At 35.0% G+C, this 19,679-nt stretch overlaps 1 protein-coding gene across 2 annotated transcripts in view; it reads right to left on the bottom strand.

Annotated features, from left to right (window-relative positions):
- The window catches only part of SBF2 (SET binding factor 2), a 463,869-nt gene that overhangs the window by 203,884 nt on the left and 240,306 nt on the right, over positions 1-19,679 (bottom strand). For both annotated transcript variants that reach the window (XM_080816668.1, XM_080816669.1), the window contains exons 7-10: positions 8,193-8,325; positions 6,815-6,923; positions 4,604-4,717; positions 556-633 (exon numbers count right to left, since the gene is read on the bottom strand). In XM_080816668.1, the coding sequence (XP_080672794.1) occupies positions 556-633; positions 4,604-4,717; positions 6,815-6,923; positions 8,193-8,325 (434 nt within the window). The remainder of the gene's footprint in view (positions 1-555; positions 634-4,603; positions 4,718-6,814; positions 6,924-8,192; positions 8,326-19,679) is intronic.

Raw genomic sequence — 19,679 nt, 5'->3', positions numbered from 1 at the left:
TCTGGTCAACCCTTGGATGAGGAAATGCTCAAGAATGCTTAAATAACTTATCAAAGGTATCCAGTTCTGTAAGGCTCCTGATTGGCCACAAAACTCAACTCCAAGAAATGCACTGGGCAAAACTTTAAAGGGGTCTTTATTATATACTAATCCTTACTTAACATGGCTTCTAATTGGAACTATTTTCATCTACCCCTCAAACTCGACTCTCTCATTGTCAACAATATCTATTTCCATTTTTTGTAAGCTTCCCCCTTATCCTTGCTTGGCCCTTTCAATTTGATACTTGGCATAGTTTTCCAGGCTATGACCCACACTTACTCTTGCCTCCTTAGGACAAGTCTTAGCTGTACCCCATCCTGGTCAATATGCTGCTCTTTGGCCCCTCCGAGAGCAGGTCACAAGATCAGTGAGTGAGAGTTCTAATTTCTAATCTGGTACATTTATTACTAGGCTATACATCTGACTCTCGCTACACTCAGCCTCTTTAACAACGCTACAAATGACAGTACAGTTCTATTTTAAAATATCAAATTTAAATATTAAACTTCTTACCAGCATTTTTGAGTGGGATAAAGCTGTTCGTGGAGGGGGAAAAGCATGATCTGCTACTTCCAAATCTGGATGTAGAATCTAAAGCAAAGAAGTTTGGTTACGTACAAAATCTTAGTATCAATAAAACCTAATATTTAACCTACTTGGAGTACTAAGATGAAAAAGTGTCAGTACATAAACAACAATATATTTCCTTCAGAAAACAATGCAGTTAGCTGAGGCAACTCTGTCTGTACTATTGTAAAAAGATCTCTAAGATAAAATATTTAATGAACATGTTCTAGGAAAACACACATAAGGATGGTTTCATTTGTTTTTAAAGTAAAACAAACCTTAAATTGCTCTCTTGGTCTACTGATGTATATATCTCTCCACACACACTAAATATATAAATGAAAATACAGTGTTCTGAAGAATATACACTAAACTATAAAATATTAGTTACTTCTGGGAAGGGAACAGGAACAGTCTAGGGCAGTGTTATTTGTCTGTATTGCTGAAATGTTAAGCAAGCATTTGTTTGGTTTTTTAAGATTTTATTTATTTACTTACTTGTCAGAGAGAGAGAAAAAGAGAGAGAGCACACAAGCAGGCAGAGTGGCAGGCAGAAGCAGAGAGAGAAGCAGGTTCCCTGCCAAGGAAGGAGCCTGATGTGGAACTCGATCCCAGGACCCCGGGGATCATGACCTGAGCCAAAGGCAGTGGCTTACCCAAATGAGCCACCCAGGCATCCCCAAGTATTTGTTTTTATGTTTATTAGTATAATTAAAAATTTATTAATTAATTAACTGAAATATGACGACCAAGGGAATAAGCTTATGAGTCTCAGAGTCTAGAGGGGTAAAAGTACAAAACAATGTGCAAGTACTATAAATATATAAAGAATAATATATGAAACATCAAGTATAATTAAGTCAATGTAGGGAAACCTAAAAAAAACCAGTAACAGTTGAGTTAGGCTTTGAAGAAGAGCAGGCTGCGGAACAGGTAGGTAAAGAAGATCTATGCAAGACTTAACACAGAGAAAAAGATGAAATTTCATCAGTAAGTAGCAAATTTTTATCTTTGCAGAATCATTTTCAAATACTCAGGTTTGGGTAGTATACTTAAAATAGATGAAAATACTTTGGTCAACCCCTGGATTAGGGAATGCTCAAGAATGCTTAAATAACTTATCAAAGGTATCCAGTTCTGTTGAGGCTCCTGAATGGCCACAAAGCTCAACTGTAGGAAATGCATTGGGCAAAATTTTAAAGGGGACTTTATTATATATTAATCCTTACTTACATGGCTTCGTAACAATACTTAAAATTGACACTAAAATATTGACAGTATTTATAACCCAATCACCCAATCATTACTACAATATAATAATACAGTATAGTTCATTTCTAAAAAATTATCATTGTTATTATACAGTTCAAGTACTGTGTTGCCATTTGATCACAATATTTAGTAACCAAATGAAGCTCCTATAATTGTGTGTCAAAGCTCCCACTCAGTTCATCGAATATGATTTCTTTTTGGTTCTAGTTTGGTAATATACTATGTTCTCATGTCTTATTTACAAAACTACACTGTACCACAGAATCAACCATTGTGCTTGACAACTACAAAAAACACGTATACTCAGTTTTACCAAACTCATTGACCAAATTTAGTGGCACAGGTGCTTCAGGTTAAGATACACCAATGTGCAGCAGAATCTTTACCAGGAGACACTGACTTAAGAACTAAAATCTTAGGGGCACTTGGGTGGCTCAGTCGGTTAAGTGTGCCTTCAGCTCGGATACTGATCTCAGGGTCCTGGGATAGAGCCCCATGTGGGGCTCCCTGCTCAGTGGGGAGCCTGCTTCTCCCTCTCCTCCCTGTTCCTGCACTCTCTCGCTATCTCTGTCTCTTTCTGTCAAATAAAAAAAATCTTAAAAAAAAAAGGAACTAAAATCTTAATATTTTTTTCATTTTGGAATGTACTCCCTACATAGCTATAAACATCATTATTAAGTAATCATATATAAGATTTAGAAATTTATAATTTCTAGAAATATTAAACATTTTCTCAATCACTCAAATACTACCTTCTCAACTTCTGCTGTATCTATATACTACCAATGTAGTTATTTAGTAGTATTTTTCTTTAAATTGTCTTTAAATCAACTCACCTATTTAAATATAGTATTTTCTTAGATGATATCATAGGTTTTTATGTCATTTTTATTATAATAAATACATAATTACTAAAATAAAAAAGATTTCCACATGTGACCCCAAATCATCTCCAGTCTTCACTTCGGTAAACAGTTCTTTCATCATCCTATGCTTTCAACATTCATCCTATAGATAAAGTCCAGGAAATAGAGGCCTAGAGATAGAATGTGATTTGCTCAATAGTATCAAGTGGAAAGAAGCAGACCGGAATTTAGGTCTCCTGGGTCCTGCACTAGTATTTCCACTCCATCACATCTTGTGTTCTAGATTATGTTAGGAAAAGTCAGTCTTCTCTAAATATTCACATCCCATAGATGCCGCTATTAACAATATAAAGACTAATACAAATTTGAAAATGTTCTAAGAATAAAATCCTTCCTGGTAATCCTAGACTTCTGAGTTCCTATTTAAGAAGACATTTTTTTACTAAATTTTTTAGGTTTATTTATTAGTTTCTACACCCAATGTGAGGCTTAAACATATGACCCTGAAATCAAGATCAAGGATCATGCCCTTCCAACTGAGCCAGCCAGGCACCCCATAAGAAGAATATTCTTTTAAACAGCTCAGACTGGACTATTATTCAAGAATATGAAGGCTGGGGTGTCTGGGTGGCTCAGTTGGTTAAGCATCCAACTCTTGAGCCTGGCTCACGTCATGATCTCTAGGGTTTTGAGATTGAGCACCATGTCAAGCTCCATGTTGAAGGCTGCATAAGATTCTCTCTCTCCCTTTCTCTTTGCCCCTTTCCCTCAAAACAAAACAAAACAAAAACAAAAACAAAACCCACCAAAACTTAAAGAATATGAAGCTTTAGTTCAAGGATGGCTTAAAAAAGAATTCAGAATTTCTGGGGCGCCTGGGTGGCTCAGTGGGTTAAAGCCGATGCCTTCGGCTCAGGTCATGATCCCGGCGTCCTGGGATCGAGCCCCGCATCGGGCTCTCTGCCCAGCAGGGAGCCTGCTTCCTCCCTTCTCTCTCTGCCTGCCTCTCTGCCTACTTGTGATCTGTCTGTCAAATAAATAAATGAAATCTTTAAAAAAAAAAAAAAAAAAAGAATTCAGAATTTCTAAGTTTCAATTTTCTGATAATGAATAAATTGGCACCTAAAATTTTGTCAGTAAAATAAAATGCTCTGATTATAAAAATCAACTAAGGTAAGGGGTGCCTGGCTGGCTCTGTTGGTAGAGCATGTGATGCCATGCTGGGTATTGAGCCTACCTTTAAAAAAAATTGTAAAAAAGAAAAAAATCAACTAAGATAAAATAGCTATAAAAACATTAAATGTGTCAGTGAGAAACAGCCAAGCTACAGGACTTATTAAAACTTTACTTCGAAGAATGCTGGATATTTAATTTATCGATAAGTTGCAGTTTTCTGTAGTAATTTGAAAACATTGGCAAGACAATATCACACTGTTTGCAAGTAGCACATCTACCAAAAAGGAATGAGATGTCAATAAGAGGGCTGAAGGAAAAGGAGTAGGTACTATCTTCCAATAAGGGATGTTAGGGAAACCAGGGATTTTGAGGCAGTCCAGTCTATTTTCACAGGTGTGTTGGTACGTTTCCAATACCTAACACAGTATTCAGTATATAGTAACTACTAAATAAATATTCTGAATGAAAGAGTGAATGTAGAACAAATAAATAGTCAGAATATTTAAAGTATATTCTTCAGATAATATGTAAGGAATTACTCTAAATATTCTGTAAGAATACATTCATGTTTTAAGAACATATAACTTTTTTTAAAGTAATTTTACTGCCAATGATATCTAATTCCAATTGCCTGAGTTTATACTTAAATCAAAAGAAAATTATTATTAAAAATGTCATACCAAAGAAAGAGCTGCTTGAGTCTGATGTAGAAGCGGTTCCGGGAGGGAAGAGAGGTGAATACATTCAGGAATTTTTATAGTGCCTCCATCCAAATCTGCTATGATTACATCTAGCTAAAGGAGATAAAAAATTAATCAATAATTAATAAAATGTATTTATTGCTAAGCAAATTAATCTGACCTTCATTAATTCAAAATGAGAAGAATCAGGTGTGGAAAAGACTCTTGACTGTCCATAGCAATAGAATACTGGGTTCATGACTTCCCAGCTATCATGTATTTCTTAGTTTCCTTTGAAATTAGGTGTGACACGTGACTAAGTTTCTGCCAATGGAATGTCAGAAGTGATGTGTACAATTTCAGGTATTCAAAATAGAGGGGATGGAAGGCTCTCCTATGCTTTTTCTTTCCTAAAGCTGAAACTATGATGTAGCAACAACTCAACCTTGAACATTCAGATGATGCCAATGCCTGAGGCAACGCTGGTGCAGAACCAAGAAAAAAGAAGCTTGGACCATGAATGAGTTCATGGAGTAAGCCGGTCTGGTATAATGGAACACCACTATGGACTGCTGCATGAGTGTTAAATAAAATTCCACACTGTATTTTGGAAGCTTTGGTATAGTAGTTTAGCCATATTCTAAATAATATAGTACTTATTACAAGAGTTAACAAACAAAGCAACTGATATAAATCAAAATGGTACTGTTTGGGTGCTTGAGAAAGAAACTGATTTTTAGCATTTTATGAGTCTACTTAAAAATAATTTACATAAAAATGTAACAGAGAAACTAGCCAAGACTGCTGAAGTTATTCTGTTGATAATAGGTTTAAAAATCATTCTAATTTATTTGTCAAAAATTAAGAAACTTATTTTTTGAAACATTTGCTTGTCTTACCTCCAGAAACTTTGTATTTATAGGGACAAAATTACTTGTCGACCAGATGGGTATGCTTCTAATTAGTACAAACTAGGTTTTACTAAGTATGTTTATTGATTTACGCATATTTTTATATGGTGATATCAAAGTTAAATAGGAACTAGATATCAACATATAAAGGTAGGAAAATAATTAGTATATGAATGAGGGTCTTGTTTATAATTACAATGTTGAACTGTCAGTTTTAATGACACCTATAATTTGATTACAATTATAATTATATATAAGTACCAACAGAGCTACCTCTGTTGGCAACTAAAACTAAAAGTAGAATTTCAGAATCTGAAGACTCTGGATCGAAGATGTCATATAGCCCAACCTTTAAGTAAAGCACTTTTCTTAAACTCCCTGAAAGTGTCATGGAATTGCTCCTTGCACTCCACTTACAGTACTTGAGGGTATATTCCTTACCTAAGGCAACCCATCCTTCACCACTGGGCAGTTCTAATAGTTGGAAGCTTTTCTACTGAGGAGAAATTTGTCTCTACAGCCACTACATCCACCAATTTTCTTTCAGCTTTTCAGAGCTGCAAAAAATGAACCTTCCTACAACAGTCACTTCAGTAATTATCTTTAGCTATCAAACAGTATCAGGTTATTACCTGAGAAAATTTCCTTAAGGGCCTCACAGGATATAATTCCTAAAGTCTTGACAATCCTGGATATCCTTCTCTGAAGCACAATTTCTTGTGACAGTCCCTCTTAAATAATTTCAGTACAGAGAAGTAAACGCATTATTCCAGAACCGGCTTAAATATAGAACATTCCTTTTCTTCTTTGGTATTTCTATTCATATGGCATTAAGAAAAGAATAATTTGGTGGAGCTCATACCGAAGGGTTCATATTCCACTATAACCCTTCACTCCTTTGCAAATGCTTTTGGCTTTTTAGCTACCAGCCACTCAGGACTGACATTTCAAATGACAAGTCTCATTTCAAAATACGAATATATCATTGCACTTGTAACAAAAGTATAAATAGAATACAAATTAAGGGATTACTTCATCTTCCTTTCTCATATATAAGATGGAGAATACAGAAAGATAAAAATAATATGCCAAAAGAGCATATAAAACTATTAATAAATTCATTTTGTAGATCTTCCATACTTGCTATAAGAAGAAACTAATATATTTGTATTTTTCAATGATGTTTTTTCTTCCAGCCAATTTTTCCTATTGAATAGTTATTAGTTGAAATGTTATAGGATTCAAAGAAATATGATAAGGTTTTGGCCTCAATAACTCCACTTTAAAAATGAATACTTACAAGTTCATGGATATCAGTTTTAAAGATAGAATGTACTCCAATAATGAAAGGTGTTGGGGAACTTAGAACTTCCAGTAGCTGAGCCGGGAGAATGGGAATATAAGGATAACTGGAAATAATAAAAGCATATGTGAGATATATTGGTTTTCTCATAATACAATCATATTTTCTTTCATTTTTACGTGATACGAATTTCAGAATACCTACATTTAGAAATTATCAATAATGTTCTCATGGCTGTTAATATTAAATTTTTAAAAAGAAAGGTTAAAAAAATCATGTGAAAGAGATGATCAGATAGAAAAAGATAATAAAGTAAATGGAACCCAGAGCAGCTTCTTTATCCCTTATCCCTCTGAGGCAAGAAGTCTCTTTATGTTTGTCAATCTTGCTTGAAAACATTTTTTCCTTACATGAAAATCTGCTATTAGGAGGTAACAATGACTCCCTGATGGGCCCTTTCCCTCAATACTGATAATGATTTGTCTAAATAAAACAATCATTCAAATTGCATTTTCTATACCTGATGTTTGAATTCACTCCAAATGGCAGAGTACAAAAAATTAAGGCCTAGAATGTTCTCTTATCTAGGGGTTAAGAAAGGCACATAGTTTAAAAAAAAAAAAATTTTTTTTTAAATAAAATCTGGAAACAGTCTAAATTTTTTTCTAGTTCGTATGAACTTAAGTTTCCAGAATGGTTTGACTATCAAATTCATAAAACAGATGTTAGAAAATATTTTATTCATAACACTATCAGGGCATCACTGTTTAGATGTTTTGTTTTTTACTTTTTACAATGGAAAATTTTAACACCCACCGTCCCCCTCAGAAAAGAGAGGAAAAAGGAAAAGTAAGCCTCATGTATTCAAAGCAGATTTGACAATTATCAGTGTAAGGTCTCATATATGTTTCTACTTATTTTTGTTCTCTTCCCTACTGTATTATTTGAAGCAAATTCCTGACATCATATCATTTATACTTAAATATTTTAGTAGGTTTCTGAAAAAAGGTAAGGGATCTGTTTTAATATAGCCATAGTACCATTATAACTCCTAAAAATTAATAACTCTTTAATATCGAATAATCAGACAAAACTAACTTAAGACTTTTATCAATAACTATATTCAAAGAGAATTAAATGTTGCTGACAATACGATTCAAATTATTTTTTCACTAAATTAATCAACACTCAGTAATGAACAACTTGGAAAATTTCCAAATTCTAGGTTAGATTTCCATCCGAATCATGTGTACAGAGTAACTTTGTAAAATATGCCCTTGTGGTTCAAAACTATTATGCTATGTCATTTCAACTAATCATCAATAAATAATGCAGAATTTGGGAACAAATTAAAGAACCAAGTTAAAAACCTCACCTATATTTAAGAGGAAACATTAAAGATTCCAGGGCTCTGCAAGCATCACTAAGTCTCTGGAAACTTGCAGAATGGAAGAGAACCTTATTTTCTGTGAGAACTGCACAAAAGAGGCTGAGGACATTTTGAATTCCTGAAAACACAAGAGCAAATGCTTACCAAATGCATTTCATTTTATATGTGTTGCCAACAGACAGACAAAGAATGACATGGAATGAAAAAGCCAGTATTTCTGAAATCTCTAAAGAAAATTATTTAGTTAAACTATAAATTCCATATAACCTACGAGTATTTGTTTTCCCAAACTTTCATTTTGTTTGTCTTTATTCTTCAAATCAATGTAACACTCATTGAACATATCGGTTGTCTGGAAATACACTATTACTTTCCTTTCAACTTTATGTCCATGGACCATACTTAAATTCCTGTTTTACCTACTGGCAATGTTCAAATAATTTTTCTCCCCCTTAAAGTCCATTTGTCTGATGTTAATATAACCATGCCAATTTTGTTGTTGAAATTTTCCTGGTATGTCTTTTTCCATCTTTTCACTTCAACCTTTCTCTACTTCTTGGAAATACAGTTGACATTTAAAAAAATCCAGTCTGACAACCTTTGTCTTTTAAGTAGATCATTTAATTGACTTATAGTGATTATTTCAATATATATACATACATACAATATCTTATTTAATACTTTTTATTTGTTCTACCTTTTCCCCCCCTTTCTAAATGATTAATAATTATCCTGGACCTTATTTTATCCCCTCTGCTAGTACAGAATTTGTAAGTCCTGTTTCTTTTTTCTAGTGGAAACACTAGAAAATAAAGCATTCATACTTAATGAATTAAAGTTAAATAAGTACATAGTTTCTTATCTTCTCCTATTTACCACTGAATTGTTTTATTTTTTTTTTAAATATCAGCTGAACTTTAATGACATGGACCCACTACATCAAGAGTCACTATAAGTCTTCTAAGGTAAAATACTTCCTGTAACTCCCTTTACCATGGTTTGTCCCTTCACATGAGGCATGCAAATTTCTTCTTGGCCCATTATTAACTGCTATCTTCTTTTATCATTCCCAACTTATCTCATATGATACATCTGAACTCACAATTCATGTTTTTAATTTTAGCTCATTTGGATTAATGTAAGAGTTTCATAACGGATTTCTCTAATCCAGTCCTTATTCAGTTCAGGTCTATTCTCCAGAGTCTAGCACGATGGACATAAAATACAAATCTGATTATGCCACTTTCATGATTCAAACCCTTCAGTATCTTCCCATTTTGGGGGTATTTTCAAATGTATTCTGTTCCAAAGAAGCAATTTATGAAGAGAAGCTTTGCTTCAACGTGTTTTATATACTAATTGTTATGAGCCTCAGTTGGTTAAATGAGGATAATTTTTTTAAAAGATTTTATTTATTCATTTGGCAGACAGAGATCACAAGTAGGCAGAGAGGCAGGCAGAGAGGAAGGGAAGCAGGCTCCCTGCTGAGCAGAGAGCCTGATGTGGGGCTGGATCCCAGGACCCTGGGATCATGACCGGAGCCAAAGGCAGAGGCTTTAACCCACTGAGCCACCCAGTGGGTGGCTTTATCCCAAAATGAGGATAATTTTAAGACCTATCTAATATGGTTGTTATAAAGAAGAAATGAGATAATGCATGAAATTCTCAGCATGGTACCATGGTAAATAATCAAACTACATTAGCCAATATTATGATTATTATTGTAATTATTGTAGTTGCTACCATTAATTTCCTTTGAAGTCAGGGTTCTGATGCTAAAAATGTTTGAAGACACCAGACTACTAGATTAAGGCTGAGCACAATGCCAAAATATCTTTGTGGTTTTACATTCCTATTTCCAACCCAGTTGCCACCTCTCACACTTGTATGATCAATAGTAAACTACCTGAGCTCTTAGAACACTTCTTTCATTTTGATAACTCTGCTTCTTCTGTTCTTCATTGTCCCTGATATCCCCTTCATTAAAATTTGAGTCCCTCAAAGATAACACTGGGCCTTATACACTGCTGTATACCCCCGCCAAGCACTGACTATATAGCAGTCACTCAAAAATGTTTCAGTGAACTGACAAGCTCTCTGAAAGCTGACATGAATCACTATAAAGAAATATTAAAACTTTCATTAAACAATGTCACAGAGTATCTCTAAAAATTCAGATAGGAAAAGTGTAAAATACACAGATCATAAATCAAAAGATGAATAAATTCCATTATTTTAAATTGAAAATTTCTGTGAAAAAATAACATTAAAAAATAAGGACACATCTCAGACTGAGAGAAACTACATACAAATAAATGTAAAAGGATAATCATCCAAAATATGTTGCCCTTGGCTAAGGAAATGAATTAAAAAAAAAAATACAGTTAAGACCAAAGTGAAAGAGCTTACTGCCTAATTTTTCTTCTAGGAGTTCTATGGTTTCAAGTTTTATATTTAAGTGTTTAATACACATGAATTTATTTTTCTACGTGGTGTAAGAAAGTGGTCCAGTTTCATTCCTTTGCATCAAGTTGTCCACTTTACCCAACATCATTTATTGAAAAGACTATCTTTTCCCCATGTATATTCTTGCCTCCATTTTTGTGGATTAACTGACCAAACAAGGATGGATTTATTTTTGGACTCTAGTCTATTCCATTGATGCATATGTTTCTGTGCCAGTATCATATTTTGATTACTTTGTAGCATAGTTTGAAATCAGAAAGCATGATGCCTTCAGCTTTCTTCTTTCTCAAGATTGCTTTGGCCACAATATTGTTCTTTAGAAATTTTCCCCTATGGTTAGCATTTGTCCTAGGATTAGATACTCCATGTAGTTGTTATGTTTCATTAGTCTCATTCAATATGAAACATTATTACAACCTTAAAATTTTTTTTACTGAGATAAAACTTGCCTACCATAAATTAACCATGTTAAAGAGAACAACTTATTGATTTGCTTATGTTGAACCATCACTGCATCCCAGGAATAAATCTCACTTGACTATGGTGTATGAACCTTTTAACATGTTGATGAGTTGGTTTGTTTGTTTGTTTTAGATTTTACTTATTTAGTTATTTGAGAGAGAGAGAGCACACAAGCATGCACATCCAAGAGCAGGGGGAGGGGCAGAAAGGGAGAGGGACAAGCAGACTTGTGCAGAGCCTGACACTGGGCTCAATCCCATGACCCTGAGATCATGACCTGAGGTGAAGGGCCCGATAAAAAGAGAATTACAGGCCAATATGCCTGAAGAACATGGCTGCAAAATTTTTCAGCAAGATACTAGCAAATCAAATCCAATAGTACGTTAAAACAATTCTTCACCACAATCAAATGGGATTTATTCCTGGGCTGTGAGGGTGGTTCAGTATTTATAAATCAATCAATGTGATACACCACACTAATAAAAGAAAGGGTAAGAACCATACAAGTCTCTCAATAAATACAGAAAAAGCATTTGACAAAATACAGCATCCATTTTTGATAAAAACACTCAACAAAGTAGGGATAGAAGGAACATACCACAACATCATAAAGGCCATATACCAAAGACCCACAGCTAATATCATCCTCAATGGTGAAAAACTGAGAGTTTTTCCTCTACAGTCATGAATAACACAGGGATGTCCACTTTCAATCACACTATTTAACATAGTACTGGAAGGCCTAGCCACATTAATCAGACAACAAAAAGAAAAAAGGCATACAAATTGGCAGAAAAGAAGTCAAATTTTCACTATTTGCAGATGACATGATACTCTATGTAGAAAACGTTAGACTCTACCAAAAAAAATTGCTAGAACTGATATATGAATTCGACAAAGTCACAGGATACAAAATCAACGTACAGAAATCTGCTGCATTTCTATAAAACAATAATGAAGCAGCACAAAGAGAAATTAAGGAATCCATCCCATTTACAATTACACCAAAACAATAAAATACCTAGGAATAAACCTAACCAAAGAGGTAAACGATCTGAAAACTATAGAACACTGATGAGGTAAATTGAAGAGAAGACAAAGAAATGGAAAGACATTCCACGCTCATGGACTGGAAGAAAAAATATCGTTAAAATGCCTATGCGACCGAAAGCAGTCTACACATTTAATGCAATCCTTATCAAAATACCAAAAACATTTTTTGCAGAGCTAAAATAAACACTCCCAAAATGTGTATGACCCTAAATAGCCAAATCAAGCTTGTAGAATAAAAGCAAAGCTGGAGGCATCACAATTTTGGACTTTAAGCTATATTAAAAAGCTATAATCATCAAGACAGAATGGTTCTGGCATGAAAACAGACACATAAATCAATAGAACAAAACAGAAAACCCAGAAATGGACCCACAAGTATATGGTCAACTAATCTTTGACAGAATATTCTTTGAAAGAATATCAATGGAAAAAAGAAAGTCTCTTCAACAAATGGTGTTGGGAAAACAGGATATCCTCATGTAGAAGATTGAAAATGGACCACTCTCTTACAACATACACAAACATAAATTCAAAATGGATAAAAGTTCTAACTGTGAGACAGGAAACCATCAAAATCCTAGAGGAGAACACAGGCAGTAACCTCTTTGACATTGGTCATAGCAACTTCTTACTAGACATGTCTCTGGAGGCAAGGGAAACAAAAGCAAAAATGAACTAGTGGGACTTCATCAAGATAAAAAGCTTCTGCACAGGTGAGGAAACAATAAAAAAATTAAAGGGCAACCTACAGAATAGGAGAAGATATTTGCAAATGACATGTCTGATAAAGGGTTAGTATCCAAAATCTACAAAGAACTTAACAAACTCAACACCCAGAAAATGGATAACCCAGTTACGAAATGGGCAGAAGAGAGGAATAGACATTTTTCAAAACAAGATGTCCAGATGGCTAACAGACACATGAAAAGACACTCAACATCACTCATCATCAGGGAAATACAAATCAAACCTACAATGAGATCACCTCACACCAGTCAGAATTGCTAAAATTAACACAGGAAATAACAGGTGTTGGTGAGGATACAGAGAAGGGGAAACATCTTGCACTGTTGGTGGGAATGCAAACTGGTGCAGTCACTCTGGAAAAGTATGGAGGTTCCTCAAAAAGTTAAAAATAGAACTACCCTATGATCCAGCAATTTCACTACTAGGTATTTACACGAAGGATAAAAAAATACTGATTTGAAGGGATACATGCACCCTGATGTTTATAGCAGCATTATCAACAATAGCCAAATTATGGAAAGAGCCCAAATGTTCATTGACTGAGGAATGGATAAAGAAGAGGTGGTGTGTGTGTGTGTGTGTGTGTGTGTGTGTATAATGGAATATTACTCAGCCATCAAAAGACTGAAATCTTGCCATTTGTGATGACATAGATGAAGCTAGAGAGTTTTTTTTTTTTTAAAGATTTTATTTATTTATTTAACAGAGAGAAAGAAAGAGAGACAGCGAGAGAGGGAACACAAGCAGGGGGAGTGGGAGAAGCAGGGTTCCTGCTAAGCAGGGAGCCCAATGTGGGGCTCAATCCTAGGAGCCTGGGATCATGACCTGAGCCTAAGGCAGATGCTTAACGACTGATCCACCCCAGGGATTCCAGCTAGAAAGTATTATGTTCAGCAAAATAAGTCATTCAGAGAAAGACAAATACTATATGGTTTCACTCATATGTGGAACGTAAGAAGAAAACAAACGAAAAAATGGCGGGGGAGTGGAAGAGAGAGGGAGGCAAACCAAAAAAAACAGTCTTAACTACAAAGAACAAACTGATGGTTACCAGAGGGGAGGTGGGTGGGGGGATGGGTGAAAAAGGTGATGGGGATTAAGGAGGGCACTTGCTGTGATGAGCACTGGGTATTGTATAGAAGTGTTGAGTCACTATACTGTACACTCGAAATCAGTATTACACTGTATGTTAACTGACTAGAATTAAAAAAAAAACTTAAAAAAAAAGGATCAAAATTCTGAGTATTAGGGTAATGTTAGATCATTTTTACTGGGAGTCTTTGTTCCTGGGTCACTTCCGTAAATAGACATAAGAAATATAGGCATGCACACACAACTACACGCACATATATATATACAAATATATGAACATATATACATGCATATAAACAGACACATATAGATGTATACATACACATATATATGAGAAATCCTAGGTTCACACCATTACTTTCCCAATTTTTTTGTTCGTTTTAGAGAGAGAGAGAGAGTGTGTGCCAGTGGGGTGGGGAGGTGGTTTTAGGTGAGGGGAAGAGGGAGAGAGAGAGAGAAGAAGGATTTTAAGCAGGCTTCATGCTCAGCACAGAGCCTGACACAGGGCTCAATCTCATACCCTGAGATTAGCTCATGACTTGATCTGAAATCAAGAGTCAGCCACTTAACCAACTGAGCCAACCAGGCATATCTCCACACCATTACTTTCTATTCCTACAGGGTCTCCCCACTGACTCTAACACATATTTGTGTGTCCCTTCTTCCAGTGAGAACCCTGGATACTAGTAACAAATGCATATTTATTCATCTGCTAAATCTTATATTACATATAAAATCATTACAAAATTTCTTCAGCCATTCCAACTCAAAACACCACACTAACTAAAAGGAGCTCACAATTTGTCTGAAATTCTCTCCTCAAACCTGTCCAAAACTGAGGTTAGTCAAATACTATGTACATAGGTTATTTTAAGTAGTTTTTCCTCTTCAGTGTGGTTAGGTTTTCATCTGAAAGACAGTAGAGTTTGCTTCTGTATGCTTTCAGTTTTAATTTTTTTTCTTTTTTTTGTTTCTTGTTTCTTCCCATCATGACTCATCTAGTATATTTCTGAGTATGTAAAACTTAACACATACTTTCAGAAGTCAAATCTATATAAAAAGGTCTACTCAAAGAAGTGTTACTTCTTCCTTGAATTAATAGCACTGTGCCCTGGTTCAAGCAGGTTGTTATAATGTACTATAATTACATTAAATATTATTGTTGTATACTTGATTGTATAATACTGATGCTTACTTGAGGATTTTCTGTACCAATTTAGCTACTTCTTTTGAGCCAAAGTATTTAAAAACAGAAATTTATATTAAAAAACTCCATGGTTGTATTAGTTTCTAATGGTTGCTATAATAAATTATGACAAACTTGATGGCTTAAAACAATACAAATACATTATCTTTTATATTCTATTTTTTTAATATAATAAGTCATCGTCATTAAGTGGTTGTCACTTTGACATGGAGGAAGTCCACATTACGTGCTGTTCTTTTCTAGTAACAAGATGTTCCTTCCTAGCTTTGTCTAGTTTATGGCACCTTAACTATAACTATTCAGAGTTTATCTGGTGAAAGGAAACATCCACATTTTATCCAGGAGACACTTCTGAAAACTTACTTAAGCTGTTTTAAGTTTTACTGCAAAGATGTTTCATATTTTAGCCAAATATTTTTACATTAAGAATCACAGACCCATAACCTGAAACAAATAATATATTATATATTTAAAAAAAGAATTCAGAATTACTTTACACATTAAAATGATTGTTATGATATGGCATATGTCTCCTATTGAGCAGTAGATGTTTATTGTATAGCAAATAGAATTTCATGACATTTTATGAAGTTCTCATCAAAAACTTTAATAAAAGTGAAAACGTTTTGATATGCTCTTTTCTTTGATACTATTGCATCTACCTATCTTTGACTGTCTACAATTCATGATCAAATGAATGCTTTGCAAAAAATATTAGTGCCTGAAAAAAAAAATATTAGTGCCTGTGTTATAATAGGGGGTGAGGATGGGGTAGCGAGAGGCTGCTTCTTAAAATAATTACTTTAGGGGCGCCTGGGAGGCTCAGTGGGTTAAAGCCTCTGCCTTCAGCTCAGGTCATGATCCTGGGGTCCTGGGATCGAGCCCCACATTGGGCTCTCTGCTCAGCGGGAAGCCTGCTTCTCCCTCTCTCTCTGCCTGCCTCTCTGCCTACTTGTGATCTCTGTCTGTCAAATAAATAAATAAAATCTTTAAAAAAAAAAAGAAGTAAATTAAAAATAATTACTTTAGGTTAAGCCAGTGCTTAAGAGGGAATATGTCAAGTACTTAGTCATTCCTATTATGATATTAGGCAATATAGGTTTTCTGGAAGTTTGGATCTGAATTTGTTATGAATAAAAATAGTAACAGATACTTTATGGGAAGAATTTCAACATGCTCCTGATCACTTTTTAATAAAAACTCTTCAAAACATGTTAACCATTAATAAATGTACAATACTTAGTAGCTCAGTTTTTCTTGGTTTATGGAAATATTTATGTAACTGTGAAAACAAGTAATTTAGAATTTTGACTAAAGTGAGTTTTTGCTTAAAAAACCACAAATACATTATCTTAAAGTTCAGCAGGACAGAAGTCCTATTTGGGGGTTTTCTAGCTTCTAGCAACTGCCAACATTCCTTGGCTCATGGCCCCCTCCTATCTTGAAAGCTGACAAAAGCCAGTTGAGTGTTTCTCATTTATGTGATGTCAGAATGCATCATTCTGACACTGACTCTTCTGTCTCTCTCTCTCATCTTTTTTTTTTTTAAGATTTTTATTTATTTATTTGACAGAGAGAGATCACAAGTAGACAGAGAGCCAGGCAGAAAGAGGCGGAAGCAGGCTCCCTGCTGAGCAGAGAGCCCGATTAGGGGCTCGAACCCAGGACCCTGAAATCATGACCTAAGCTGAAGGCAGAGGCTTAACCCACTGAGCCACCCAGGCGCCCCGCTCTCTCATCTTTTAAAGGCCCCTGTGATTTACACTGGTCCCGCCAAAGGAACTGGCCTTTGAGTTAGATTTTGAAGAATAAGCGTAAGTTAGTAAGGCAGACAAGAGGAGAAAGGCTTTCAGAGCTGACAGAAAACCAAGTGCAAAGAAACAGAGGACTAGGACGAAAAAGCACTGAGAAACCTGTAAATAGTTCTATCAGGGAATGTTCAAGAAGAATCTGAATACCATGAAAAGGAATCCAGGCTTTCTTTCCTAAGACTCTGGCGAAGAACTTTTTCCTCTCCATTCGTATCTGAACCCTATGTAATCTCCCACAAAAAAGAATCCATTCTGATAATCCATCAGAAGATAAAATTCATAGTATAACTTAGTATTAGATAAATTGTGAAGAAGGCAGGCATGTAGTTTTAAGGGACTCTATCCACTTACAATAGTAAAAACAATCAGTTCACGATACTAATGGGAAAATATTATATTATACTTACTAAGACAGGATTTAAGATAGGATTTATATTAGAAATGAGTTAGGCACAATATTCTCATGCTTAAAGGGGACGTTTTCCATTATCCAGAAAATAATATAGTATATACATACAAATAATTTACCCATGCCTAATTGAAGATTCCTTAAATTCTGTATTCTTAAATATCACATGCTTTCTTGATTTTCAGATAATTAACAATCTCAAATATTTTAAGAAATTAATGTTTTTATTCCTGTGTTTATAGCTATGCAGTCATTGAGAAATTCAATTTCTTTGAACTACAAGTCATAATCAGTTTTCTACATAATCTTGAATTGTTTCCTAGTCTTTGGTAGTCAATGTCCATCTAAAGCTGCACAATAACAGTTGAGAAGACAAACATTCCAGTGATAATTACTACTGATTTCACCACAATGGTTCACACACATCCTGTTGATTATTCAAATAGTAAAACATTCTGAAAAATTACTTCCTGATCTTAACTTTTCTTTAGGGGTTAAAGTTCTAGAATTCATAGGATCACACATTAACAAATGTATTTATTTCCTGTTTTGAAAAAACACCACCAAAATATTTTTTCCAGAATTTTCCCCTTCTCTGAATAATAACGATATGTTGCACAGATACAACACTATGTCCCAGTGTTCAAATGGGCAAATTGAGGAACTGAAGGCCATGGTTTCAAGTTAGGATATATATGTTAAGAAGGCTTAAACAATGTATTATACATAAATCCACAACAGAGAAAACGATATAATAATGGTCATGACTTAACACAAGTCAAGGAAAAGGAAATTTCTCATTTATTTGATCAATATTTGTCAAATATCTACCGTGTTTCAGGCACTAGGAATAAAGAAATAAAGAAAAATAAGATCTCACCTTCATAAATTAAAGCTTTCTATAGGTTTATATAGTTCAGTTTTTTTTTTTAAAGATTTTATTTATTTGACAGAGATCACAAGTAGGCAGAGAGGCAGACAGAGAGAGAGAGAGGGAAGCAGGCTCCCCACTGAGCAGAGAGCCCGATGCGGGACTTGATCCCAGGACCCTGAGATCATGACCCGAGCCGAAGGCAGCGGCTAAACCCACTGAGCCACCCAGGCGCCCTATATAGTTCAGTTTTATAACTATCACTGAGAGGTAATGTATAATATGTTACAAATTCAGTATGTTATTTCCATATATGTTAGAAATGGAAATTTTCCAAGTAAAAAATAGTTTAAAAGGGTAACTGAATTGGGCAACCATGTATATTTTAGTGGTTATGAACATGGGCTTATTCCCTTGAGTGTGACATGAATTAAACATACTTTATGGACCGATAAATAGGTGATGTGTGGTAATCTTTAAATATAAGAAGTCAATTAACAAATACATATGACCGGGGTGCTGGGGTGGCTCAGTGAGTTAAAGCCTCTGCCTTCAGCTCAGGTCATGATCCCAGGGTCCTGGGATTGAGCCCCGCATCGGGCTCTCTGCTCAGCGGGGAGCCTGCTTCCCCCCACCACCTCTGCCTGCCTCTCCTCTCTGCCTACTTGTGATCTCTCTCTGTCAAATAAATAAATAAAATCTTAAAAAAAACCCCAAAACAACCAAATACATATGACCACAAATCAAATCTAAAATTGTGTATAACCCAAGTAACAATCCATAAAAGGCCCAACTTAACCAAAACTGTGTAAAACAGATACGACATGGGGCACCTGGGTGACTCAGCGGGTTAAGCCTCTGCCTTCGGCTCAGGTCATGACCTCAGGGTCCTGGGATTGAGCCCCGCATCGGGCTCTCTGCTTAGCAGGGAACCTGCTTCCCCCTCTCTCTCTGCCTGCCTCTCTGCCTACTTGTGATCTCTCTGTCAAATAAATAAATAAAATCTTTAAAAAAAAAAAAGATATAACATATTTCTTTTCTTGTTTAACCCTACAATTGATTCTGAGTCTGGGATAATTACATCAGATTATTCCAACCCCAAATGGCCCAGATTCCTAGTCTGTGCCTATTTTGACTGACCAGGTTTTTAAATCTCTTTAACATCTACATTTAAGCAGGAAGCAAAAGGGGTCTTGGGAATAGAAGAACAAATAAAGGGGAAGGATAATATATTGAGTAACTAAAAAGTTAAAGTAAGGATCAAACAAGAGGGAAGTACCTTGGCAGAAATAACATTTAGTTAAAACTTCTTCACTTTCTTCTCCTCTTTCCTCCTTTCCTCCACTAATAGGCC

The sequence above is a fragment of the Martes martes genome (genome assembly GCF_963455335.1).
Source record: "Martes martes genome assembly, chromosome: 10".
Lineage (NCBI taxonomy): Eukaryota > Metazoa > Chordata > Mammalia > Carnivora > Mustelidae > Martes > Martes martes.
Note: the sequence above shows the minus strand (reverse complement) of the source record. Positions and strands in the feature narration are given on the sequence as shown.